Source organism: Vipera ursinii (assembly GCF_947247035.1).
Source record: "Vipera ursinii genome assembly, chromosome: 1".
NCBI classification, from domain to species: Eukaryota; Metazoa; Chordata; class Lepidosauria; order Squamata; family Viperidae; genus Vipera; species Vipera ursinii.
This window is the reverse complement of record NC_139512.1, coordinates 270,655,198-270,683,051: the sequence shown is the minus strand read 5'-3', so window position 1 is coordinate 270,683,051 and position 27,854 is coordinate 270,655,198. Positions and strand designations below refer to the sequence as shown.

Below are 27,854 nucleotides of genomic sequence, written 5' to 3'. Positions count from 1 at the left end.
TTCAAGCTGACATGAATTCACAAAATATTTTTCTTTGATTTTTTTGACAAACTCAACTGATTCCAATACCATATAAGCAATGGTTAATTTACTTATAGCCTATTTTTGTTATTCCTTGTCTTTGTATTAATAAATGTATTTGATCTGCAAGCTTCCAGATTTTCATAAGGATTTAGTTAAGACTTTTATGATTTTATTAGATTTTCTATTTTTAACATGTCTTTATGAAGCTCCCACGTGCAACTCTACTTCATCTCTCAGTCTGACTTTGAACTGAGTATTTTGAACACAGTGGCCAAATGTCATGGAACCATCAATCCCTTGGGCTTATTGAAATAAAAATAACAAGTACACCTTTAAACTGTGCCTGAAATTTCAAGTTTCAACATGATGAAATGCAGGGATTCAAAATAATCTTACCAACAGTATCCTCTTTGATACCACCAGCTCAATTAGTTTCCCCCCCCCCAGCTCTGAAAGAATACACACTTGATAGGTTATTAATCTAATCAACACTCTTCAGTCAATATATCATATTCACAAAGAAATCTTTTTTTTAAAAAAGAGAATGATTTGCAAATAAAATATTAGAAAAACAAACAGTAGCACAAGCCACAAGGTTACGTAAAACCTGTCACCACATAGTCCATTTTAAAACTTGAAAAGAAATGTAACTGAACAGTCTCACAAATAGGCACTTTAAAGAACAATGCATATTAATGCTTCCACAAGTTGCACAAACAGCCTGAAAAAAGGCTGTTACAAAATGCTTGCTGTGCACTATGAAAAAAGTGAAATTTGTAGACTAGTTCAATGCCTCAAATACAGGAGAAGAGTTAAACTGGAACTGGATTCACATATTTCAGAATAAACGGGTTTTTCTATTATTAATAGTAACAAAAGATAAGAAAGTCACACAAACAATATCCTTTCTTGTTTTTTGTTTTTTTTTCTATGAATTAACAGAAGGGAGAATAAAAATGCTTACAGGGGCCAACGCATTTATTTATTTATTTATTTTATTTAATTAGTTTTCTATACCGCCCTATTCCCGAAGGACTCAGGGCGGTTTACAGGGCAGCATATAAAAGACAATATAAAAAGATAATATAAAATTAAAATGAATTAAATTAATTAAAGCCCAAGAATTAAAACAATATTTAAAAAGCTAAAACCCCTTCAGTCCAGGCCTGATAGATCAAAAAGCCAGGTTTTCAGGTCCCGGCGAAATGAACGCAGATCGGGGGCGGTCCGGAGTTCCACAGGTAAATCATTCCAAAGGGCAGGTGCGCCCACAGAAAATGTCCTCCCTCTGGGGGTCACCCGCTGGCACTCCCTAACCGGCGGCATTTAGGGTTTGGTGGGTAGTCTGATCAGTTATTTTTTTTGCTTCAGACTAACTGAAGCTCCACCACGTTTCTATTTTCTTCACTCTCAAAATCTCAATAGTGAAATAACTCTACTGCCAGATAATGTGAGGCTGACAATACATGCGACCAGTAAGCATTTATTCATTCTGATCCTTCTTCCCTTGGATACTTTTCTAAATTTTCCTAGTTGTTCCTTCATGGAAGAACATTTGGAAACCACTTTTTAAAAGCAAATCTCACTGGGGATTATAGGAAGGATGTGCTGCAGACCCCGTCCAAGGCTTTTCCACATTATGGAACATCCTTTCCGCAGAGGGGTCCTGGCCTTCTGTAAAGAGGTCAACCCTTGGCTCTATGGCAGACATGTTAAACACAAGGCCCGGGGGCCGGATCCGGCCCGCAAAGTGGTTTCATGCGGCCCGCAAAGCCATCCTGGAAACAGTGAGGGAACGGCCCCCACTGCCCTGGCCCAGAGACCCTCCTTCTGCCAGAGACCCTCAGATCTGTCCCACTCCTGCCCAGGCCCCCATAGGCACCCTTGATGCGAACGATGTAGAGCTGGCCATGCCCACCCAGTAGGCCATACGCACTCTAGCCACGCCCACCCAGTAGGCCACGCCCACCCAGGCCATACCCACCCGGCCCCCTGAGGGCAACCGCAATGCTGATGCGGCCCTCAGTGAAATTGAGTTTGACACCCCTGCTCTATGGCCTTGCGTGGGGGGGCACAAAGGTCGACGCAATCATAGGGCTGGCTGGTGCCACGACGAACTTGGAATTCTTTTTATTTCTTTGAAATTTTGTGTTATAATCTGATAATTTTTTAAAAATTTCAAATCCTAAATTAAATATTTTATTGTTAATTTTATATGCCTCTTTATATGCCAATTATACTGCCCGAAGAAACATAAAATGTAAATAAAAAAAATACGGCTTTACTCTTAGCATGGTTAGAATAAAAAAAATTAAAGTCATTTTTGAGAGAGAACCCAAACAGAGCGCCAAACAGTATGTCTGTAAAGAAATCAAATACAATTAACTAGCTTCATACTGTGTGTCTACAAATAATTGCTGTCTTAGGGAGAAAGCCACTGAATACAATACCTGTTCGAGCAGCTGTCGTAGCCGATGAAGCTGAGATTCCAGTTGCTTGTTGTGGTCTTCCAAGATTTGCATTCTAGCTTCCAGGCGCCCTTTGTGTTGTCGTAAAAGTTTGGCCTCTGCAATGAGTTCAGCATCTTCAGAAGTGTGTTGAGGTGACACAGCTGAGTCTGGAGGTGAATTTAGGGCACTGATTCCCTTTCGAAAATGCTGCTCCTTGAGTTGCTCATATTCCACTTGTAGTATCCTAAAGGGAATTTTAAAAAGCAGCTGACTTTAGAGCAGAAGAATTACAGGAAAATCCACTTCACGTTTCTCCTTGTTATCTAATTGTACAAAAAGGTCACAGCAACTTATAAGGTAAATGTTTGACTAGCGATGGCAGAATAATGCTAATAGAATGTTCTTTTCCCTTCTGCAGGTTATCTGCACAAAATAACAGAGCAGCGGCAGGAAGAAGATGAAGATTGAAACCTCTCTGTACAATTTCTCCCCAGGTGATTTGTCAGAAACAGCTGAGAAGTGGGAGAACATGGCTGTGAATCAAGGACAATGGTTTTAAAAATTTCCCTTTATACCACCTCAATACTTCTGGAAAAAAGTATATTTTTTTAATAATTCCACTTTTTATTTTATACTGGCTGCTGAATTTAATAATGTTTCCTTGCAAAGTAGTATGTTGGAGTTGGGATGTTAGCAATTTTGCCTGTAACACATATTTGACCAGAGAAGTCCCCTCTTGATGCTACTATTAATGAGTGGCAAATATGAACAAATGAGTCAATTTGTATATATCAAATTAATTTAGAGAAAATCTTCTCAATTCTGTCAGATTCTGCCCCATTACTCAGAAAAGCAGGAAGTTCACTTCTTACAGAATTGATTCACCTCACTCTGTGCTATAGTTTGGTACTATGAAATTCCAAGGATGCACACATTGCATACTAAACATTGGTATGATCACAGTAGAAATTTCTACCAAATTATCATTTTGATACAAAAGAAAAATAAATTCAGAGAGAATAATATTAACTATGCTTAATGACATAGTTAATGAGTTTTTCTTCTGCTGCTCTAATAAGTCCTCCTGGGCTTATAGTTTGGACTGCAGTAAAAATCCTAACCTTGCTGTTTCAGCCAAGGTTGACTTGACTGACTGACTTGAATTTTTCCCCCTCCATTTGCGATTGGATTAAAGACTTTCTAAGGGACCGGCTACAAACAGTGAGGGTTGGGTCTGTTTTATCCACCCCCCTGAAGCTTTGAATGGGCTCGCCACAGGGCTGCATGCTTAGCCCCTACCTGTACTCATTGTACTTATATGATTGTGTGGCGTCCGACCCATCTACTGCGATAATTAAGTGTGCAGATGATACCACTGTAGTGGGTCATTACAGGTGGAGATGAAACAGCATACAGTGGGGAGGTACAAAAACTATCCATATGGTGTTTAGAGAACAACTTGCACCTGATCATCGGCAAGACAAAGGAGATGGTGCTAGACTTCTGGAGGAAAAGAGAGGAACCTGCCCCGCTTTACATTGGGGGTGGGGGGCTGTGTGGAGAGAGTTTCCTCCTTTAAATTCCTGGGAGTCTACCTCTGTGAAGATCTTACCTGGAAAGTCAATACAACCCAGGTGGCCAGAAAGGCCCACCAGAGACTCCACTTCCTCAGGGTCTTGTGGAAGAAGAGGGTAGAACAACGGCTAATGACCTTCTTTTACCGGTCTACTATAGAGAACGTCCTCTCGCACTGTATTGTGGTTTGGTATGCTGGCCTGACAGCCACGGAAAGTATTACAGAGGGTGGTGAGCACAGCACAAAACATTGTGGGCTGTCCCCTGACACCACTGGATGACATCGCCAAGGCTGGCTGCCTTGGAAGAGTGAGAAAAACTCTCAGGGATGACTCACACCCTGGTCGGTACCTCTTTACTCTCCTACCATCGGGTAGGAGATACAGGAGTATAGCCAGCCGTACCAACAGGCTGAAGAACAGCTTCTACCTGTGGGCTGTCAGGCTTTTGAATGGGAAATAACTTTATATATGACTGACTTGGGAGGCCAGTGTGTTGTGCAATTAGCTCACATGGCAACAAGATGGTGGCTTTGTTGTCACTGTGAGTTGTGGCGGGCAGGGGCATGAAAGGAGGCTCAGCCAGTCTCAATGTATACATGGTTGTACTTTGACAATAAAGGTTCATTCATTCATTCAAAGGGCTACGGTTGTCCTCAGGCTCATAAAAATTGGCCACTTCTCGGGAATATAAACTACTTTGATTTTAGTCTGGAATCTTTCTAGCTTTATCTCGGGAAGACAGAGATTGAAGTTTTGATTTCTGAGTGGTAAATCCTGCCCTCAACCATGGACCGATAAGAGTGTCTCTTGCCTTTATACAGTATTTGGTGTAAAAAAAGAAAAAGTAAAAGTAAAAGGAAGGGCTTATTCAATTCAGAGAGAACTCTTAAGAAACATCACTGGGACAGGAGGAGGTTGGCATGGAGAAAACTGAGCATGTGCCAAATTATTTACACTGGTTGAAATGTTGAGTTACAAGAAGAGCAGTGAGGAAGGGAACCAAGGATACAAACAATTCCCTCCATTTCAATTTTAGCACATTTGATTCCTATTTTCCTACTGACACACAGAACTAAACCTCTGACCCTTAGTGGGTTTTTTTTTCATAGCCAATCTGGTGAATGTAGAACAGGCTTTTTTCTAAGGGAAAGTTATGGAACCTTTGCTCTTCCTCAAGGTCAGCAATGATTCGTTCAAGTTCTCCTCGTTCTTCTTTCTCCACTGACTTCAAGATCTGTGTGGGACTTTGTGGTTGACTCATCGGCGAATCGCCTCCCAGAGTCTGACAATACTGCTGGATAAGAGCGTGCTCATCTTCCCTAGAGATAAAGAGCATCAGCATAAATATATACTTTACGTGTTTGAAATATAAATGAATTGTATACGAATAGTCTATGCCAGGGCTTTTCAACCAGGGTACCACCTGTGGTACATTGGCACCTGGCAGGTGGTACGCGACTATCCTAAAAAAGTGGTAGCGGGGGAGGGGAATGAGCTGAACGGGTGGCAGCACTGCACAAGCCTGACTGAGAGACGGGTGGAGCTGCAGGGCTGTCAGGGCTCAGCGGAAGTGCCAGGATCAGCACCAGGCTCCAGCTGGAGTTCAGCACTGATCCTGGCACTTCTGAGCCCAGAAGAAGTGCCGATCAGCTGGAATGTTGCAGCATCCCCAGGGTCTTGTGATTTACATTCAGATGTTTGGCAACTGATTCATATTTATGACGGTCACAGTGTCCCAGGGTCATGTGAAGTGATCAAAACCTGCTGCAACCACCCAGCAGATGGGGGAATAAAAACCGAACACCCACCACCCCACCCCTGCTGCCAATCCTCAACAGAAATGCTCACAACAATGAAAACCTTGAACAGGAGGAAGAGCGCTGCCGGGCGGCCAGGCAGGTGTCTTGCACGGCTGTGGCTTGGGGGGCACTTTTTTTTGTGCCACTGTAACTTCGAACAGTCACTAAGTGAACTGTTGTAAGTTCAGGACTACCTGTACTTCATCACTTTTTTCCTTTTTTTTTTTTTGGTCATCAAGTTTTTGACACTTTGCTAGGTGACTGGTGGTACTCGGATGTTGCCATATCCTAAAATTGGTACAATGGGTGAAAAGGTTGAAAAGCCCTGGTCTATGCAGAACTAATGTCATAGTTTTAAACACTATAAAATTGCCTGAAAAAGCAAAAAAAAAAGCAAGATGTATTAACTGAAAAGAAGATAAACTTACAATTTTATAAAGGATTAAATTGATTGCTGCTTTAAATAGTAAGCCACCTGTGTAACACAGCAGGGCAACTTATTTCTGGGGAATGCTTTTGCTGGGGGGGGGCAGCTGGGGACCCTAGAGTTATCTAGAATTGCACAATAGGTAAAACTTACACAAATATCCGGTAGTCCCTAAAACAGACTTAATACAAAAGCCCCCCTTTAAACTTTCCTCCCCCCACAGCAGAAAAATATGGGTGATCTTGGCATTGCCATAAACATGCAGGGTTTCCCATTTTGCACCACTGCCTTATGCATTATGGACTCCCAAAATACTGTGTACGTTGCTTGCTTTTCAAAAATAATTAATTAGATCATTCTGCAACCAATCGCTTCTTTGTGGAAGTAACATCAGTAACCAAATATTTTCTCGCTGCCTTCTCATTTTTAATTTAATTTAATTTAATTTAATTTAATAATTTGATTTCTATACCACCCTTCTCCCAAAGGACTCAGGGCAGTGAACAGGACAATACACAATAAAAACCGAATACAAAAATTAAAAAGTCATTAAACATCATGCCCATAAAATCAATACATATTAAAGTTAAAACTAGTTTTAAAAACCCAACCCCATCCCGTCAGACCAGGCCAGCTTGTTCGAAAAAGAATGTTTTGAGATCGCGCCGGAAGGAGCGAAGGTCGGGGGCCATCCGGAGCTCAACCAGTAAGCGGTTCCAAAGGTCTGGCACGCCCACAGAGAACGCTCTCCCCCTGGGGGTCACCAATCGGCATTCTTTGATCCGCGGCACCCTGAGGAGGCCCTCTCTGTGGGAGCGCACTGGACGGAGGGAAGTTGACGCAGTTTTCATCTGCTTTGCCACCTGACTGGTCTAGAAGCCATCCCTGAAGAGACCAAACTGTTTAAGGCAGATCTATTATGCACACATCAATTTCAGGTGAATGTTTCCATGATGACCTAGCAAAGTACAGAGTCACACTGATGCTAAAAACGAACCCTTGGGGGCGAAATGTACGGTTATATTAAAAGAAAGAAAGCACATATCTCCCGCAGACACTTTTAACTCTCTGATCCTTATGAGTGGGCCTTTCTCAGACCATTAAATAACTGTGGGTTCCCCTTTCTCCTGTCTGATCTTTTCCTAGACAGCATCTCTTCCCTCAACATCATTCTCATATACCATTATATGCACTGTACAGGTAGTCCTCAACGTATGACCACAGTAGAGCCCAAAATTTCTCTTGCTAAGCGAGTGAATTTTGCCCTATTTTACGACCTTCCTTGCCACAGTTGTTAGTGATTCACTGCAGTTGTTAATTTACTAACATAGCTGGGAAGTGAATCTGGCTTTGACTTTGGTTGTCAGAAGGTCGCAAAAGGTAATCACATGACCCCAGGATACTGCAACTGTCATAAATATGAGTCAGTTGCTAAGCATCTGAATTTTGATTACTTGACTACGGGGATGCTGCAACAGTCATAAGTGTGAAAAATGGTCACAACTCAAGAGATATGTGCTTTCTTTCTTTTTCAGCGCTGTTGTAAGTTCAAATGGTTACTAAGTGAATTGTTGTAAATCGAGGACTAACTGTATGCACTGTTCATGATTTTATTATGCAATTATTTGTTTATAGTAAGTACTTCAAAATACAGCCTTACAAAAAATCTCTCTTTTTTTACTAAGTCACTCACTTCATTTAATTAAATGCTATATCCTTCATGCCATGCAATTATGATTATCTGTCATTAATGCAGACCATTAGGAAATTCTAATTAATATCTATTTGGTGGGAACTAACATAATACATATCAATGAATAAAAGATTTGTCAAACACTTATAATCAGATGAGCGGCCATTAATTTTTACAGTAATTCGAGTTAGTAAATCTACTTACACACTTCCTGTGGTGGAGCTACCATCGGTGAAGAAAGAACCATTGGTCCGCTCCATTTGGGCCAGCCTAAAAGAAAAACATATTCATGGAAGATAAATTATGATTATGTTTCGTACAGATCAGTTCTCAGTTTAGCAACTGTAGTATTTGCTGGCAGTTTAATATGGGAATAACCAAATCACGTTACTGCCTATTCCACAACAAATGTTCATTCTTATCTCTTTACTTAAAAACCTAATGATTTTCTCAAACATATCATTTTTTGTAAAAAATGTTTCCGTGTCATTGCCTCGCTTTTTTTTCTTCTTCCTTTGAAATAAAACCTTATTTCACTTTTGAAGGAGAATGGCCTCACTTCCTCTTTATTAGTTTACAGATGTTAAATAAACTAAGATTTGTATCAGATTATTTGTATGCCTTAACTTTTTATAATTTGAGCAAATGGTAAATCACTTTATAGACCCATTCAACTCCCCAAAGAGATTAAAAACTTCCCCCAAAAACCCAAACTGATAAATAAGGAGGTATTTCTGACACACACACTGTGCATTAACCATGAAATGGTCATTTAATGACAGTCATAACTTTAATTATCCGTTATATCATTTTTCAATGCTTAACTATTTCCTCTAAGTTTACATAGATAGATTGACAACAATATAGAACAATGCATATTTTCCATTTTGTAATGTCAGTCTTAGTTCTGTGACATATCACAATAAAAATCTGTACACACACACACACACACACACACACACACACACACACAAGAGATTGCCTATTACCTGTTAGCATATTGTTCTATCCTGGAATGGGTGTCATCATGAAACAGTTGGGGAGAATGGGAAGGGCTAGTGGAATTTAATAGAAAAGAAGTTGAATTTTCTAAATCATAAAAAACAAGAACTTTTTACAGTATTAAACACAAAAGAATGAAATGTCTTTTAAGGTGATGGGCTCAACTCATACAAATATTCACCATTCAGAAAAGTTTTATTTCACATCTGTTCAATTCAAATAAATGGGAGACACCAAAAAGCATGATTATGCATGGTCTCATTCATTTCCATAATTTTGCAGAAGAAAAATTTGGTATATTAAACTCAGCTACCTTACTAACACAAAGATGGAAAATACTTACTCATACTGCTCTGGCCACATACTAATAAGAGTGATAGGACTGAAAGAAAAGAAGTACAGAAAGAAAACAGGAGATTAAAACACTGATGCTATTTAGACAGGTACTGTACAATATATTTATTTATTGTTCTAATCTATTCCAATATTTTGTTGTAGAAGTAGCAGGGGAAAAATGAAATTGCCCATTTTAGAATATATTAGAGAGAAAACATGATCTCTTGGTAATCAAATAGAAGAGCGATAATCTTAAAAACAATATCTTTCCCCCCATCTTATAACCAGAAGAGGAACTAATTAAAACCTTACATAGTTCTTAATTGTTAGGAATTCGTTTAAAGTATTTTGCTAAAAATGAAGCTTAAACTGATTTTTACACTTTATTACACTAATCTAGAGTGGAAGTCTTTATTCTGTACAATTTTATTTTATTGCAATTTTTCAGTATATAAACCAGTTTTTATATCTTTGGCCTGTATACCATTCAACAAACAGGTGTACAGAAAGTTTGAATATATAGAAAACTAAATCTAATGGTAATTCTATTCATTAATGATGTCATTACAATGCACCTAAACTGGAGTGCAATTTAAAGATACTATCAGGATGAATATATTTGATGAGACCATCTTAAGTAACATGCTTCTCTTTCACTGTAATCACATTTGAAGTATGTTCTCCTTTTTGTTTAAAGAATAAAAACCAATTACTGGGGATGGTTCAGTATGCAATTTTAAAACTTTTTTTCATTCATTCCCACTAAGTAAAATGGAACTTCAAAGTAGTTAATTTTAGCTGCATTGGACGCTTTCATGAAATGTACTTTTCAAATGTCTTAAATAAGTATAGCTTATATGGTTTATTAAAGGACATTTTACTATGCCTGAATTTTTTAATACTTCTGTGTTTTAGCTTTCTTCTTGCGGTAGAACATGTTTAGCTATAAACGAAGTTGCTTCTACCCTTAGAAAACCACTTTGGGAGAAAAAATATATTGAAAAATACAATCTCTGATCAAAACTCACGTCTCTAAATTATCGCCTTCTAAGACTGTTTGCACTGGCAAATAACCAAGTCGTGGGTGTTTAGCAAAATACTTCTTGGATCGGAACTTGTTTTTTAGCACTTTGGTGAAATCACGTACATCTTCCCCTGATGTTGTCTAGGAGAAAAAAACAAACAAACAGAAAACACAAACTAAATGTTTACATTCTGCTGGAAATGATGAATATATGACATTATATTGTCTTCAGATGCTTGTTACAATATGCAAATGACAATGATTTTAAAATGCTAGAAATAAACTGTTATAGGCCAAATGCAAAAGCAAGAATACAAAAAGCTTGACTTAGAAAGAAAAATTTTCCATTGAATAAAGCGAGTTGAACAAACGTGAGGACAAAATCTAAAATCTCTTCAGATGTTACTCAAATTATGAATTAATATAATAAATTAATTACATTTAAATATTTTTAATATGTTCCTAAAATAGAACTAAATAAAATGAAGCACTGTACGTCTCACTTACAACCTTCTCACAGAGCATCAAAACTAAGAGGGCCACCAGTGTTTTCTATCTATATATTTGAGAGTAAAACATAATAATGTTACTTCTGCATCAAATTATTTGACAATCCATTTGAAAGTTTTAAGAGAATATGCATTGCTCAGACAAACAAATGCTGCACTCATGCATTGCCACTCACTGGAATATGAAAAAGTGGATGAATATGTAACTCATCAAATGTAGAATGAGGTTTATTTTTTCCACTTAAGTGTAGAATACATATTACTGCACTGAGCTTCAACAAAAAGATGAATGGCTACTTCTGCATGAAGAATAACAATATCAAACAATCACGCATTCATCATGTGGACAGGATCATGGGGAAGCTGAGCTCCACCACGTGTTTGATGGACCCGTGCCCCTCCTGGCTGGTTTATGCAGCCTGGGATGGGACACGAGGCTGGCTCCAGGCAATGATAACTGCTTCTTTGAGGGAGGGTAGTTTTCCCGCCGCCTTGAAGGAGGCGGTGGTGAGACCCCTCCTCAAGAAGCCTGCCCTGGACCCAGCTGTATTAAATAACTTTCGTCCGGTCTCCAACCTTCACTTTCTTGCGAAGGTTGTTGAGAGCGTGGTGGCGCATCAGCTCCCTTTGTTCTTAGAGGAAGCTGATTATCTAGACCCGTACCAATCAGTTTTCAGGCCCGGGTACAGCACAGAGACGGCATTGGTCACGCTGGTGAATGATCTCTGACGGGCTCGGGACAGGGGTTGTTCCTCTGTCCTAGTCCTATTAGACCTCTCAGCGGCTTTCGATACCATCGACCATGGTATCCTGCTGCGGCGCCTCAGGGGGTTGGGAGTGGGAGGCACAGTTCTTCAGTGGTTCTCCTCCTACCTTCTGGGGCGTTCGTAGTCGGTGTTGGCAGGAGGGCAGAGGTCGACCTTGAGGCCCCTTGTTTGTGGAGTTCCTCAGGGATCGGTCCTCTCGCCTCTCCTGTTCAACATCTACATGAATCCTCTGGGTGAGATCATTCGTGGTTTTGGAGTTTGTTATCATCAGTACACTGATGATACCCAGCTTTTTATTTCAACCCCAAACCACCCCAGTGATGCCCTCGATGTGATGTCCCGTTGCCTGGAGGCAGTCCGGGTCTGGATGGGGAGGAACAGGCTTCAGCTCAACCCTGACAAGACTGAGTGGCTGTGCGTTTTGGCATCTCGGGAAATGCAGAATATTCCATCTCTTAATATGGGGGGTGAGCTATTACCCCCCGTAGATCGGGCTCGCAACTTGGGGGTCCTTCTAGATTCACAGCTCTCCTTAGAAGATCATATGGGAGGTGTGACTAGGGGGGCCTTCGCCCAGGTTTGCCTGGTGCGCCAGTTGTGGCCCTATCTAGACCGGGATACCTTGCGTACAGTCACTCATGCGCTCGTGACCTCTCGTTTGGACTACTGCAACGCTCTCTACATGGGGCTGCCCTTGAGGACCACTCGGAGGCTTCAACTGGTGCAGAATGCAGCCGCGCGAGTGGTGTTGGGGGTCTCCCGATACTCCCATGTTACAGCTCTGCTCTGCGAGCTGCATTGGCTGCCAGTTGCCCTCCGGGTGAGATTCAAGGTGCTGGTAATGACCTATAAAGCCCTACATGGCATGGGTCCAGATTACCTACGGCAGCACCTGTTGCCAGCATCAACCTCCCTCCGTCCAGTGCGCTCTCACAGAGTGGGCCTCCTCAGGGTGCCTCCGATCAGAGAATGTTGATTGGTGGCCCCCAGGGGGAGAGCGTTCTCTGTGGGCGCGCCAGACCTATGGAACCGCTTGCCGGTTGAGCTCCGGACGGCCCCCGACCTTTGCTCCTTCCGGCGCGATTTAAAAACTTATCTATTTGAACAATCTGGCCTGGTCTGATGGGTTTAGGGTTGGATCTAATTTTAACATAGTTTTAATTATTGTATTATATTGGGCATAATTATTTAATTCTTTTTAACCTCTTTTTTAACTTTTGTATTTATATTCTGATATTTATTGCCCTGTACACCGCCCTGAGTCCTTCGGGAGAAGGGCGGTATAAAAATTTAATAAATAATAATAATTTGAAGTTATTTTTTTAAAAGAGAAGAAAACTAAGATATAAAAGTAATTTCCCAGATCTGTAAAAATTGGTAAGAAATCCAACCAAAGGTTTTGAGATTGATTTATTGGTTTTCAATAAAGAACAAAATCAATTTCACTTTGTTTGATGTGTTGCTCAATTTATTCCTTGCTATAGACACCTGTTCTTTTTTCCAACTCCATAATTTCCCTTTGAGTCTTCCCCTTGAGAAAAAGATTTTTAGTGAATCCCTGCCAAAGAGCCTAGTCACTTTTGCTGAATTTGTCATGTTGTAACAATGAAAGACTTTAATAAATTAGAGACTTTATTTAGCCTAGAGCCTGAAACATCAGCAATTAAAATAGGTTAGCTCAATGTTGACAATTGCTTATGCATTGATTTCTTAAACTCACAAGCTATATAAGCACGAAAAATTGTCTACAACTGTATGAGTAACTGTCCCTTAAGACTGTATTTTTTCAATAAATGACTAATAATATATACTGTATATGGAGCACCTTTTCTAAAGCTAAATGGGACAGGTCATGCAATACTGCCCCTCACTTTTTCACTGAGACCTTCTTTCTCTGCTGTGTATAAAGATAAAAAGTATAAAGGTAGAGAAGTGCTCCCATTTCCCTTCTCATACCCCTCAGAAGTTCGAATTCAGGGCAAAAACCTTCAACTTTGCAATACTAGACCAGAAGAGCTGCCACAAGAGTTGTTGGCACCTCAAGCAAACTTTCTGTTTGCATAATCCCTTGTTTGCAAAAATGTGCATAATCAAAAAATTGTGTAACACGTATTTACAGGGTTTGAATATGCTGGTAATGAAGACTGGCATTTTTTAACAGAAGGATTGTGTTTAGCATTCTTCAGTGTACTGGGGAATTGAAGGGAGTTAAGGGGCCTCCTGATAACAATCAGATGATTATAAGCTAGGAAAGATAAGCAGAGAAAGGGCAGTAGGAAAATGAACACGGAGGTGTGATGGGTAGTGGTGGGGACATCTGAACTGCGGGGAGAACAAAATGAAAAATAGCACACAGCATCAACCTGAAATTTATTTGGTGAAATATGATCTCTCTTTGTTCTTGAGATTATGTATATAGTAAAATGCACATTGATCTGGCACTAATGTCTTTTTTAGAATGTAAGCGTCTGATCTGCATCTGTTTCCCCAAGCATAATAATGACAAAATGAAATTAGATTTGACTATAAAATGCTTTCATTACAGTGTAACACAGAGACAAGGTTTCGGTTACAATATGAGAAGACAGTCTCAGCCCATGGATGACCAGACCTTTTATTTTATGATCTTAAAAACATACATTGAAATTCAGTGGCAAAACTGCCAATTGGCTATTGTTGAAATAAAGGTAAAATTGGTATGTTAAATTGTCACACGGCTTGTTTGCTGCTAAATATTCCTGTAATACCACTCCCAAAAGTAAAATAGATAGATAGATAGATAGATAGATAGATAGATAGATAGATAGATAGATAGATAGACAGACAGACAGACAGACAACATAAAACCCCTTCCTACTTTCTGTGACATTACCAAATTTTCCCTCTGTTTTTACAGCATAAATAAGTGGCTTTACAAAATGAAATAAAAGATCACCTGATTTTGAGCTGGGAGCGTGAAAAGGAACAAATTGATCTCAGAAGGGATCATGTAACATTTCAATAACAGTTCCTTTAAAACTCCAAAGGTATTTTCAATTTGATTCAAATGCGCCCTCCCCTCCAATTTCTGGGGCAGAAGTAAAGTCATAAACAACAGGTTAGGGCACAGACTAAGACTTTAAGGCATTTAATGTTAAGGATGGATGAGAATATTGTTCCGTGCTTTTAAAATTATGGAATTCTTTGTAAAGAAGATGAAAAGAACCCAATATTTTTTTTAAAAAAGTTACATGTGGGAAAATACAAAATACAGTACAGACTTTTATCAGAGGATTTAAAATGCTTGTTTTAATTCCCATAGATGCATTTAACCTATTTTCTGAATTAAACTATTTTCTAAGTTCACCCAAAACACTGAATCATAGGCTGATGAAACAGACTAAGTTCAGGAAATGTATTAAGCCACTCACAAAATTATAATGAGGCATGGTTAACAGGTTGTATGCATACGATGGCTAGGTTTTGACTGGCTTGATTAAAATTATCGCAAGATTCAGTCATTTTTCATACACTCAGCTAAAGTGGTTATTGCTTTTCCTCTGAAGATCCTCATCTTTAAGAACTCTGTAGCAATTGGAAAGAGCTGTAAATACTGAATATTCTAGTGGAAATAAATGAGATTATCAATCAGTTCCTCTTGATAAGCACTTAACAAACTTCATCCCTGTCTTTCTAAGTGCAACTGAGAAAATTCAGATTTTTAAAGAGTGAATGAAGAAGATAGCTTCAAATATTCTAATATGTTTTTGTTGTTCTTGAAGGAGTTCAAAAAATCAACTTCAAATAACCCAAAAGAAAAGCTACGAATAACACACTTAAGCTAATAACAGAGTAATAAAGATCTTTATTACTGTTAGCTATAAATTTGATGATGAGTAGGCTATAAATTTAATAAGTACTTCAAAAGCTAAAAAAGTGCATCCTTATTAGTTTTGGAAATTAATAAGAGAGGTACTATTCAAGGATTCATGAAACCCTGGGCTGGCATATAGGATTCAGACAAGGTTGTTTGGTTCTCTTATAGGATAAATTTTAAGATTATATACATTATTGCTAATTTCTGGGAATTGAGATCTTCAGAAGAGAAATCAAAATGCAAGGGTTGGATACTCCATATAATTTGGAGAACATCTAGATTCACAAGACACCCTGAGACAATTCAGGGTTTCCTTGGTTCTGTACATTGTGGGCTCAGCCAACATGAAGTAGAGCTTTCACATCCTTTCACTGAGGTGCTAGCAAATTATTGCAACCACTCAACACAACCTGCTTCCACCTGCCACCTTGCACCACACCCATCTCTTGTGCCATGCTAGATAAATGCCTAAATTACTTTAATGATGCCCCAGCCCTGTGCATCAAGATCCTAGAAAACATTCCATCAGCTCTCTGACAAATATTTAGGATAATCATATCTTACCCATTTATGTGGAAATCTGGGACTTTCATGAATAATTACATGCTCCTAGACTTAGGTTGTATGAATAATGGATGCAGTTAGCACTTGAATGCATTACAGAATGGATGTTGACATTCCTGGTATTAATCTCCTAGTTCAGCTTTCCCAGTTTTTGCTTGCTGCCATGCAAGTTTAAAATAATGTCTTTTATATAAATTCCTAATTACAAGGGAGGAGGGAGATTGTGAGATTACAAAGAGCCTAGACTAATACTTTTTATTTACTAACAGAATTTCTGATTAAAGTTAAATTAGTTTTTGTCCAAAGCACTTTCACCCTGTGAGTTAAAAAATGAGAAGTTGATAAAGATGGTGAAGATGATAGTTTACATTTAAATGTATCCTGTTAAGTATAGAATAGTGTAATTCTTAATTTCATCTGAGCAATCATTGCAAAAATATCTTGCATCTATCTGCTTAAAAAATATGAAATCCTTAAAAGAAGAATGTGTATCAGTAGTCTACATACTTATATATTTTGAGTTGTCTACAATGCATAATTGCTACCTACTGCAATAGATTGCCCGGGGATTCAATATCTATGGATTTTAGCCAAAGCATAAAAACCTGATGTTCAAAGTTTCAGGTTTTTTTTAAACACTTATAGTTATATTGCAAAGTGGAAAAAAACTTTATGTGAGATTTAAGATCATTTTGAAGTTAGGCTCTAAGTCTAGAATAGTGTCTTCTATAATCAATGGAAAATATATTGCTCTATCTTGCAATATATTTGCTTAAGCCGCAAAAAGCACCTCCCATATCAGTTGACTTGAGCATAAATATTTTAATAATTGAAAGTACTATGGCCAGTCCTCATTTAACAACTGCCTCAGAGAGGGCTTGCAAATATAAAAATATATATTCTGACCAGTTAAGGCATTTATTACAACAAAAGTCTTCAGTTAAGATTGGTCTGTTGATTAAGGTTTGGTCAATCTGATGCAGCAATTGTCAGCCAGCCAGAGGATTCTAATCAACAAAAGGTCACAGAACTGAGCTTGTTAACTTGCAGTTAGCACATTTTAGGGATACCCTGTGAGGGGGCAAAAGAAAAAGGAAAACGAACAGCTCAGACAAAGGAGACTGTAAAACAGGGATCTTCAAACTTGGCCCTTTTATGACTTGTGGGCCTGGCTGAGGAATTCTGGGAGTTGAAGTCCACAAGTCATAAAAGGGCCAAGTTTGAAGACTCCTGGTGTAAATGAACTTTGAATGAATGAGATGGCAACAACCATATCTCTCTCTCTCTCTCTCTCTCTCTCCCTCCCTCCCTCCCTCCCTCCCGCTCCACTTAGCAACCATATCACAAATGGCCATACAAATCAAGGTAATAAATAATTAAAGCAAGCTGGCATCCTTCTACAATTTTGAACGACAACAAAAGCATTCTACACACAAAATGTATAAATGTATATGATTAATCAAAATGATAAGCACGGGGTATAGACTGTAGTATTCCTAGAGGAAGGCAGAAGAACCTCAGCATCCAAAATAATTTCCTCATCTTTCCTTTAGAAACATGTTAGGAATATATGCAAGGGTTGCTCTGCCTAATCCCTTTTGATATTACATGTTATGGGGTCGATAAAACCAGCACACGGAGGATATAATTAGTGCTGTCTTGAATTTTACCATAATTCAATTTTTGCTATCGAAGCCAGCATTTCAGCAGTGGGACAGTGAAAACAAATCTTGAAAAGGATTACTAAAAGATGGTCTATCACTACACCAAGTCTTCATGCTTAATATAAAAAATATTCCCAATGTTCCATAGTAATTCATGCTGTTATGCCTTACTGCGAAGACAGCACTTCATTTAGTGAGGCACAAAGAGAGATACTTCCTTTCATCCCCTGGAAGTTGCATTCTAGCGATACAAAACCTGAAAGAATTAATTATGTTCATACAGAGACTCAAAAACTCACTGTGTGCCAGATATCACATCAGGCACAGCAATGAATCCCAATTCTCTTGATGTTCAGCCTTGTATGGAATGGGCTCCCCACGGAGACCAGGCTGCTTCCATCCAGCAGTTTTTAGAAGTTACTAACAAAAATTGAGGGTTTTTTTTTCAAAGAGCCTTTCAGAACATCTCCTGCATCTCTTCTTGCTTTTTATTATTGTTCTTTCCTACATGTTTTTTTTGTTTTTGCAATTTGGATTGTATGCTGTTTTGTTTCTATATTTATTTTTACTTGGACATTAGAACTGCTGAGAGTCATGAGATTGCAATGGGGTGAAAATCAAGAAATTTGCAGCCAACTGAACATGGGTTGAGTCCAACCCAAAGGAACATGACAAGTGTCTGATTATATAACCACCATGGGTGTTCCAGAAAATTATAAGCATGAATTCCTAAATAATATATTAAAAGCAGCCAATATTCATGAACTTTCCAAATTCCATATCTTTCAAACTGATTGTGTAACAATGCATATTAATGGCAATAATAATAATAGTGGATAACAACAAAAGTAACAGTAAAATTAATAAGAGAAATATATTTTTAAAAAGGAATATATTTTTTGTTCAAATTTTCTTTTAAATGAGACTTTTAAAAAAAGACCCCAAAATTTTATTCTTTCTGTCTAGTAAACAAATAATGTTTTGTAAGAAAGTATAAACAACATTAATCCAAAACAAACTTAGTCCATTCTCAAAAAATATAACTCTACATTTATTTTACCAGATACCATACTAACTATAGTTACTTCCGATACATTCATCCAATACTAGTTACCATGGTAAAATAGAGTGAATCTTAAAAACAGAAGAGTAGCAATAGCAACTGCATTGAGACTTATGTACCACTTCACAGTGCTTTAGAGTCCTCTCTAAGCAGTTTACAGAGTCAGCATATTGCCCCTAACAATCTGGATTCTCATTTTACCGACCTCGGAAGGATGGAAGGCTGAGTCAACCTTGAGCCGGTGAGAATCGAACTGCCGAATTGCAGGCAGCCAGCAGGCGGCAGAAGTAGCCTGCAGTACTACGTTCTAACCACTGCGCCACCACAGTTCAGTGGTGAGAAAGTTATAATATGGAAGCGGTGGCTCAGTGGGTTAGGACGCTGAGCTTGTCAATCAGATGGTCGGCAGTTTGGCGGGTCGAATCCCGAGTGCCGCGTAACAGAGTTAAGCGCCTGTTACTCGTCCCAGCTTCTGCCAACCTAGCAGTTCGAAAGCACATAAAAATGCAAGTAGAAAAATAGGGACTACAGTGGGAAGGTAACAGTGTTCCGTACACCTTTGGCATCTAGTCATGCCGGCCACATGACCACCGAGACGTCCTCGGACAAGCGCTGTCTCTTCGGCTTTGAAACGGAGATGAGCACCGGCCCCTAGAGTTGGAAACGAGTAGCACGCATGTGCGGGGGAACCTTTACCTTTACTTTTTTAATGAATTAAGAAGATTCAATACTCACTGGTATACAGTATTCCACCATTGGGTAATGTAATTTATGACCTTTTGCTGTTCGACCAGAGAAAAAACAGCTCTGGCAAATATCATAATTGAAATGTTTCAGGCTTCGATATCTGTGAATGGAATTTGAAAAAAAATAAAATAAATGAAGACCCTCAATTTTGTGAAAGGTTCAAAAACTTAATGCCAAGCTCCACAGATTTTGTAATTCAAAATTTTAAATTACAGGGTTTAAAACACAACCTAATTAATGAACAGATTGTGATACTATTCAGGGGGCTGGCAAGATGATGATAATGATGATAATGATTTGACTAAAGACTGTGTGCAAACTATCCATACCTATTTATTCCATTAAAAACTATACTCATCTACCCATTGTATGAATACCATGTTTAATTTAGTCCTTAGAAATAGCAAATAAAACTGAATGTCAGAACCAGAAAAAACCCTACTTTTTAAATAAATTAAAGGAGAAATTCTAGTCAGTAAGCCCGTTTTTAATTATTTACTCATTGGCACACGAAAAGACTGCATTTCCAAATAGTAGTATGCCACGGCTTCTATAACAATTATTATTGGTCTGAAAATCAACATCTAGCAACGTCTAGGTTTTCAATAGTTGCACTATTTTCTCACATACAGCAGGGATGAAGAGGAGCCACTACAGAAGAATGCAGCATATTTTTATATAATTGTGTTCCTGAAAGAAGAGATTGATTGTTCAGTACAATCAAAAGGATCACTATTTCAAGATGGTGATTGTCACCAGAAGCAATCAAAGAAGCAACCCCCCCAAAAATTAAGAATTATTTTCTTTATTATAACTTACATCATGGTCTTCTTTGTTCTACAATTTGTACCCACAGTTCTGTTCACAGCTAAGTTTACATTATTTATTCAATTATATTGATGGCTTTTCCAAAAGAAAGAGTTTGAAGCAGGGAAGGAGGAATCATTCTGTCCAAGTGTTTAAAATATTTCAATTTGATGACAGACCAAGCCACTTTGATCTGTGACAATATACGTTAAGAATGTTCAACTCATGGATCTCAGGACTGTTTCCTGGGAGGCTTCAGACTGATGAAGGCATTTTTGATTAGCAGCTAACAAAAATATTGTGTTTTACTTAAATTTCCAGCATTGGCCTAGTGGAAGGTTAACTACAAAATAGGCAATTTCTATTAGACTGTCATAAACACTTAATAAGAAAATCAACAGAAATGTATGATAAGGTTACTGGGCTACCTTTTATCAATGCCAGCTGAAAAATTATTTTACATCTAAATCAGACATGTCAAACTTGCGACGTCATGTGACGTCGCGCGACGTATCACGACTTTTTCCCCATTGCCGGCAATGGGGTGAGCGCGGTTTCAGTATGATGCATCCGGCCCACGGGCCGGCAGTTTGACATGCCTGATCTAAATGAATAAATCTGTGAGTTTCGATAAAGGGAAAAATGAATCCATTTTTAAATATATTCTGTGAAAAGAAGATAGGTAAATAGCAACCAGCATTATCTGTATTGTAACAACATAACCTGAATTGGCAGTTCTTTAGAATCAGGAAAATATGCTGAAATGAGACTTGAAAATAGTAGGTGGCTAATGGTGTGGCCTACTAACATAGAGAAGATAATGACCTAGTTTTTTTTTTACTACTGACCCATTTAGAAATGGGGGAACTCCAAAATTTATGATCATTGTTAGCAGTTAGCAAGCTTATATACCTTTGTGTAACACACTTTTAGATATCCCAACAACATCTGAGTGACTGCTGATATTGATGTACCTTAGTCTTAATGCCAATGTTTGTTGGCTTGACTATGACTTTTGAATATACTGTATGTAGATACTTTAGGGCAGGGGTGTCAAACTGCCGGCCATTGGCCAGATGCGTCATGTGCCCCACTCATTGCCGGCAATGGAAAAAAAAGTCACAATACATTGCAACATGTCACGTGACATTGTGAGTTTGACACTCCTGCTTTAGGGGGTTAGGCTGAGAAATGCTGAACCGGCTATTACTATTCCAGTGTGATATAAAATATGATTTAAATAATGTAATTTATTTAAATAATGTAATTTATTTTTATGATTGGATGCAATAGCCACATTGTCTTTTTTTCCATGCCTTCGCTTTGTAATCATTCATTTTCTTTACTCTATATCCATTTTTCTTATTTATACTAAGTAAATACAATTAACACACTGTCCTTAAAACTAAACAGAAGCTGCAAAGGAATCAAACAGTGATAAGACTACGAAAGATGGACAGAGAGGATTTAATCTTGCAATCTTTCCCATGTTGGTGATATAAAGTGTTTCTCTGAAGTTGTTATTGGCATAGAGACTAGACAACCTGTGCCCTGTTGGGTCATAGTTTCAGAGATATTTCATTACCTAAAGAGAGAAACAGAATGACCACAGGTGGGCAAAAAAGCAACAGGAGTGAGATCGATTTCCAATGTACTGTCAGCTTTTCTTATGAGAAGTTGGCACGGAGCATCAGAAATCTTCCTTCCTTCCTTCCTTCCTTCCTTCCTTCCTTCCTTCCTTCCTTCCTTCCTTCCTTCCTTCCTTCCTTCCTTCCTTCCCTCCCTCCCTCCCTCCTTCCCTCCCCCCAAATACATGGATGTGTCTGTGGAATGACTAGAAGGCAAGCTCAGTTCAAAAGAGAATATCTTTCATAGGTTCAAAGATCATGGAATAAGTGTATGATGGAAATGAGACTATGGGACTCGCTGAGTAAATACAGCTGGAAGTTGAAAAAGCAGGAATTTGCAGTATGGAAATAAGAAACACAAAAATCCCAGATGTTTGCAGAAGGCAGGCAGGGAGGGAAGGAAGGAAGGAAGGAAGGAAGGAAGGAAGGAAGGAAGGAAGGAAGGAAGGAAGGAAGGAAGGAAGGAAGGAAGGAAATCCCAGACTAATAATAATATAGCTAACTCCAGGCCTGGAGGAATGTTGTCCATGGGATCGCGATGGGTCGGACACGACTTCGCAGCTAACAACAACAACAACAAACTCCAGTGACTTAGAGCAGGAGTCCCCAGCCCCCAGTCCAAACCACGGCATTCCAGAAACCAGTCCGCAGAAATTAGCAAGGCTCCATTGGTTCTCTCCACGGAACCGGTCTCTGGTGCCCAAAACATTGGGGGTCACTGACTTAGAGACTAGCTCTCCATCTGATTTAATTAAATCTATGTCTATGGAAGAGGGCACCATATGTGTGACCATTCATACAGGGAGACCATTCTGAACTGTCACTATCTGCTCCCTCCCTTTGCTTTCTTTTATAGAGAAGAAACCTTCCTTAGAGTGGACAGCTTTGCAAACCTGCTACTGTTAAAACATTTTTGTTATGAATTTTCATACCATTTGGGAACATTGGTAATAACACTTGTAATGAATTCAGATTCAATTACTGACATGATAAATATTTCAGAGAAAAATTGACCACAAAAATCTTATACATAAGAACAAAATTATCACGAAGTCTGTGTTACTGAGTTGCAATTTCCCCAGCATAATGCAAATACTGCGTTGTTGTGATAATGAGCTCACATAAGGATACAGTGCTATTTGTAAAGCAGCTTTATGAGACTGGCGAGGACTATCATGAATTATGGCTGGCTTCAGCCTATTTACATTCTAATCCATATTAGCTGTAGAAGTTAATCTACATAATCTTCTCAAACATTTTCTTCATGTAATAATTTACTGTGCTGTGAATTTTTCTGTAGTAAATTACTTTATAGTTTGGTTTCAAACACCTGGTAAGTTGTTTTAAAGGCTATAACCCAGAACCAGGTGACAATCCATTGACTGAGTGTGAATTTCTGAACCAATACTGCCCAATGGATTTTCCACTTACTGAGTTAAGCATACACATTGATTCGTGTTCATTTTTCCCAAACCATAAGGGCTCAGGGTGACTGTTAAGATGATGAAGAGTTTAAACACTAGAACCCAAGAAAAACAGTTAAAAGATGTGGTCAACTTGGCAAAGTCTACTTTGCTAGATACCTTCAGACAGGGTAGAAGGTCATCACTACAGAGAAACTGTACTGCAGCCTGTACTGACCAGAAGACCTCTAAGGCCCCCCTAGTTTTTATGAGTCTTAACTTGTAACATATTAAATAATAACTTACTAACATAGCATCTACAATGAAACTGGAATATAAGCCAATTACATTACTGATGCAATTCATAAAAGGCATTTTATTTTGCTCACCTAAAGCCAACAATTGGACATTCCTTACAGATGTTGCACTTGGCCTGATGTTTTGCTGTTTCTGCAGCTGCTACTCTGTGTAGAACTGGCAACCATACCATAGATTGTGGCTCCAGACGCATCCAGTCTATGAACTGCTTTACATCAATTTCTGGCTTATTATTATTCTGATAAATGAGGATGAGATCAAAAATAATTTAACATTCCTATCAAAGTTTCCTATCCAGTCTAGTTTCTAAAAAAATGTATTCCAAGTTTGATCTTCAAGGAAACATTACTCATCCCACCAATATTCAGTCAAAGAAGAAAAGACAATTACCTACAATCATTCGTTTAGTGACCATTTGACATTATAAGAGTATTGAAAAAAGTGACCTATGACCACTGCAGCATCCCCATGATCAGGTGATCAAAATTTCAGCACTTGCAACTATTTATGATTGCAGCATCCTGGGGGTAATTTGATCACCATTGGCAAGCTTCTGACAAGCAAAGTCAATACAGCCAGATTTGCTTAACAACTATGTGATTTACTTAACAATCATGGCAAAAAAGGTCATAAAATCAGGTGTGAATCACTAAACAACTTCCTTACTTAGCTATGGAAATTCTGGTCCCAAATCATGTAAGTCAAGGACTATCTGTATAAGCCTTTCAGATCAGGTAAGTGGTACAAACCTATGAGACTAAAGCCCATTTCAAGTACTTCAAATGATTAAAGGAAAGGATGGCAGCAATGGGTGTATAAACCCAACATATAGGGCTTCCTGCTTGAGCAGGGGGTTGGACTAGAAGGCCTCCAAGGTCCCTTCCAACTCTGTTATTATGTTAGTCTGTTATGTCCCTCTTCCTCTGGAAGAGAACTTCAAATCTTCAGAAGGTCTGAAAGAGGCTCCCTATGAACTCAGCTAACATATGAATGCTCTGCATTTGGAGCATTCAGAAATGGAAACAGACACACTTACCTGCTGGAAACAGCTGCGGACACTGGGCTCAATGTTACTGCCTCCAAAAGCAGCTACTTCCCCAAGCTGTCGTGGGATTTGGATGGCATCGTGCAATAACAAGCCAAGCTGCTTCTGGTCACACATTTCAGTAGGTCCAGCCACTTCTCTAAAGAGATCTTCGAGGCAAAAAGGGAGAGAGAGAAAAGGACACTTGCTTGAGAAGGAGCAATGTCTAAGTTCTTCCAATTTTACCTGTGAATTACTCTAAGCCAGAGGTCTTCAAACTTGGCCCTTTTATGACTTGTGGTCTTCAACTCCCAGAATTCCTCAGCCAGGCACGCTGGGAGTTGAATCCACAAGTCATAAAAGGGCCAAGTTTGAAGACCTCTGCTCTAAGCCATGGGTCCCCAACCCCCAGTCCATGGACCAGTACCAGGTCGCAGCATGCCAACAACAAGGAAAGCCCCATCCAAAGGATTCAGGCAGCACACAAAACCACGCCCCCTCCAGTCTGCAGAAAAACCTCTCTCTACAGAACTGGTACCTGGTGCCCAAAAGGTTGGGGACCTCTGCTCTAAGCCATCTCTTCCTTAGTGCATAGAGTAGAAATGAAAAATGGAGCTTTTCTTACAGTTCCTGTAAATTTGTATTTCAGCCACAGTTTTAATGTCTGCCATTCTCTACTATTTCTTGTCTGATAATAAAGGAAAAATCACAGAAAAATCAATGTAAACTCCACACTCAGAATGAGGAAGATGTGTTTTAGGGCTATTTCAGCTTTGTTTTGCTGGCTGAGGAATTCTGGGAGTTGAAGTCCACAAGTCATAAAAGGGCTAAGTTTGAAGACCTCTGATTTAGCAGATCTATTTAAACACCACATGGGAGAAAGAAGAATCTGACAGATTTTTCCATTTCAGTTATCTGAAATGACTTCAGCACATTCATCATCATCATCAGAAGAAGAAGAAGTTGGAAGGGACCTTGGAGGTCATCTAGTCCAACCCCCTGTTCAGGCAGGAAGCCCTATACCATTTCAGACAAATGGCTGTCCAGTTTCTTCTTAAATACTTCCAGTGTTGGAGCATTCACCACTTCTGGAGGCAGGTTGTTCCACTGGTTAATTGTTCTAACTGTCAGGAAGTTTCTCCTTAGTTCTAGGTTGCTTCTCTCCTTGACTAGTTTCCATCCGTTGCTTCTTGTCCTGCTTCCAGATGCTTTGGAGAATAGCTTGACTCTCTCTTCTTTGTGGCAACCCCTGAGATATTGGAACACTGCTATCATGTCACCCCTCACTCTTCTCTTCGTTAAACTACACATACCCAATTCCAGCAACCGTTCCCCCAATCATCTTTGTTGCTCTTCTCTGTACTCTTTCTAGAGTCTCACCATCTTTTTTACATCGTGGTGACCAAAACTGGATGCAGTATTCCAGGAGTGGCCTTACCAAGGCATTGTAAAGTGGTATTAGTACTTCACATGATCTTGATTCTATCCCTCTGTTAATGCAGCCTAACACTGTGTTGGCTTTTTTGGCAGCTGCAGCACACTGTTGGCTCATATTGAAGTGATTGTCCACAAGGACTCCGAGATCCCTCTCACAGTTACTACTATTGAGCAAGGTACCACCTATACTATACCTGTGCATTTGATTTTTCCTGCCTAAATGTAGAACCTTACTTTTTTCACCATTGAATTTCATTTTGTTAGATAGCGCCCAGTGTTCGAGTCTGTCCAGATCCTCCTGTATCTTAACCCTATCTTCTGGAGTATTGGCTATTCCTGCCAGCTTGATGTCGTCTGCAAATTTGATGAGTTCCCCATCTATCCCCTCATCCAAATAGTTGATGAAGAGGTTGAAGAGCACTGGGCCCAGGACAGAGCCCTGGGGCACCCCACTACACACTTCCTTCCATGTAGATGCAGTTCCATTGAGGACCACACGCTGAGTACGGCCTGTCAGCCAGCTACGAATCCATCTGGTGGTGATGCTATCTAACCCACATTTTTCTATCTTATCAAGTAGTAGGTTGTGATCTACATTATCAAATGCCTTACTGAAGTCCAAGTAAATTATATCTACAGCATTCCTCTGGTCCACTAATTTTGTCACTTGGTCAAAGAATGCAGTAAGATTTGTCTGGCATGATTTGTTTTTGACAAACCCATATTGACTTTTAGTGATGACTTTGTTTGCATCAAGGTGTTCGCTGATTTGTTGTTTGATTATCTTTTCCAGAATCTTCCCAGGTATTGAGGTCAGGTTGATAGATCTATAGTTTCCTGGATCCATTTTTCCCCCTTTTTTGAAGATGGGAATAGTAGAGAATACCCAGTTAGGCAGTTTGCTTCAATCAGTATAAATGGATATTTTGTAATGGAACATAACTTTTTATGAATAGGTAGGTCCACTGATAAGCAACACAATATTTACATATCATATTTGACGCTATCTAAAGAGTATAGGTCCATTTATAATGTATTCCAAGAATCTGTTATTTCACTAGCCAGTAATCAACTGCTCGTTTTTCATTTATTTGTATTTTGATTCAATAATATTTTTGTCCAAATTGTGCAAGTGGTACTCCTTCTGTCACAGTAAATGTTTCTTTAAGCTTGGGGATTCTAAAATGGTATCTGGAGATTTCAATGGTCCTGAGGATTGTTCCTTTTTGCCCATTAAGCTCCCCACTCATTCAATAAGAGATTTTTTAAAAAGTATTTTAATTAAAGGGGGGAAAAAGCTTGCATGCTTCCAATCAAAACTTTTTACTTCTGAGACTTATAAAAATGAATGGTTCTAGCTGAGCACCAAATCTATTTTGTTTGTTTGGAAGCACGTTCATTTGCCCATAATAAAGACAAGCAAGCTCATTTAGATGGAATGCAGAGGAAGATATGGAGAAGATGGCGCATACATCATGTAAAGTGGTTCTTTATCTGGTTATAAGCTATTTTGCAAGAGCACCCACATCTTATGCAAATTCCAGGGTGTCCACCAACAGATCCCTGCTCAAAGCAGTTACCTTCCCAAGAGTCGAAAATATATACTATTTGGTTTCAGATCCTATAATTTTCAATATATGCAGGTTGGATAAAATTATTCTTTATTCTGATGGACTGAGTGGATTTTCAGAGCTAACCAATTCTGAAAAAGTCTTTGAGCAGCTTTCAATATTTA

The 27,854-nt window shown here is 39.0% G+C and overlaps 1 protein-coding gene across 3 annotated transcripts in view; it reads right to left on the bottom strand.

Moving 5' to 3' along the window:
- Nucleotides 1-27,854, bottom strand: part of UTRN (utrophin) — a 386,201-nt gene that overhangs the window by 24,275 nt on the left and 334,072 nt on the right. For all 3 annotated transcript variants that reach the window (XM_083373856.1, XM_083373857.1, XM_083373858.1), the window contains 9 exons: nucleotides 24,695-24,852; nucleotides 23,730-23,896; nucleotides 19,491-19,602; nucleotides 10,337-10,473; nucleotides 9,316-9,354; nucleotides 8,960-9,025; nucleotides 8,175-8,240; nucleotides 5,212-5,370; nucleotides 2,475-2,718 (listed from right to left, as the gene is read on the bottom strand). In XM_083373856.1, the coding sequence (XP_083229982.1) occupies nucleotides 2,475-2,718; nucleotides 5,212-5,370; nucleotides 8,175-8,240; nucleotides 8,960-9,025; nucleotides 9,316-9,354; nucleotides 10,337-10,473; nucleotides 19,491-19,602; nucleotides 23,730-23,896; nucleotides 24,695-24,852 (1,148 nt within the window). The remainder of the gene's footprint in view (nucleotides 1-2,474; nucleotides 2,719-5,211; nucleotides 5,371-8,174; nucleotides 8,241-8,959; nucleotides 9,026-9,315; nucleotides 9,355-10,336; nucleotides 10,474-19,490; nucleotides 19,603-23,729; nucleotides 23,897-24,694; nucleotides 24,853-27,854) is intronic.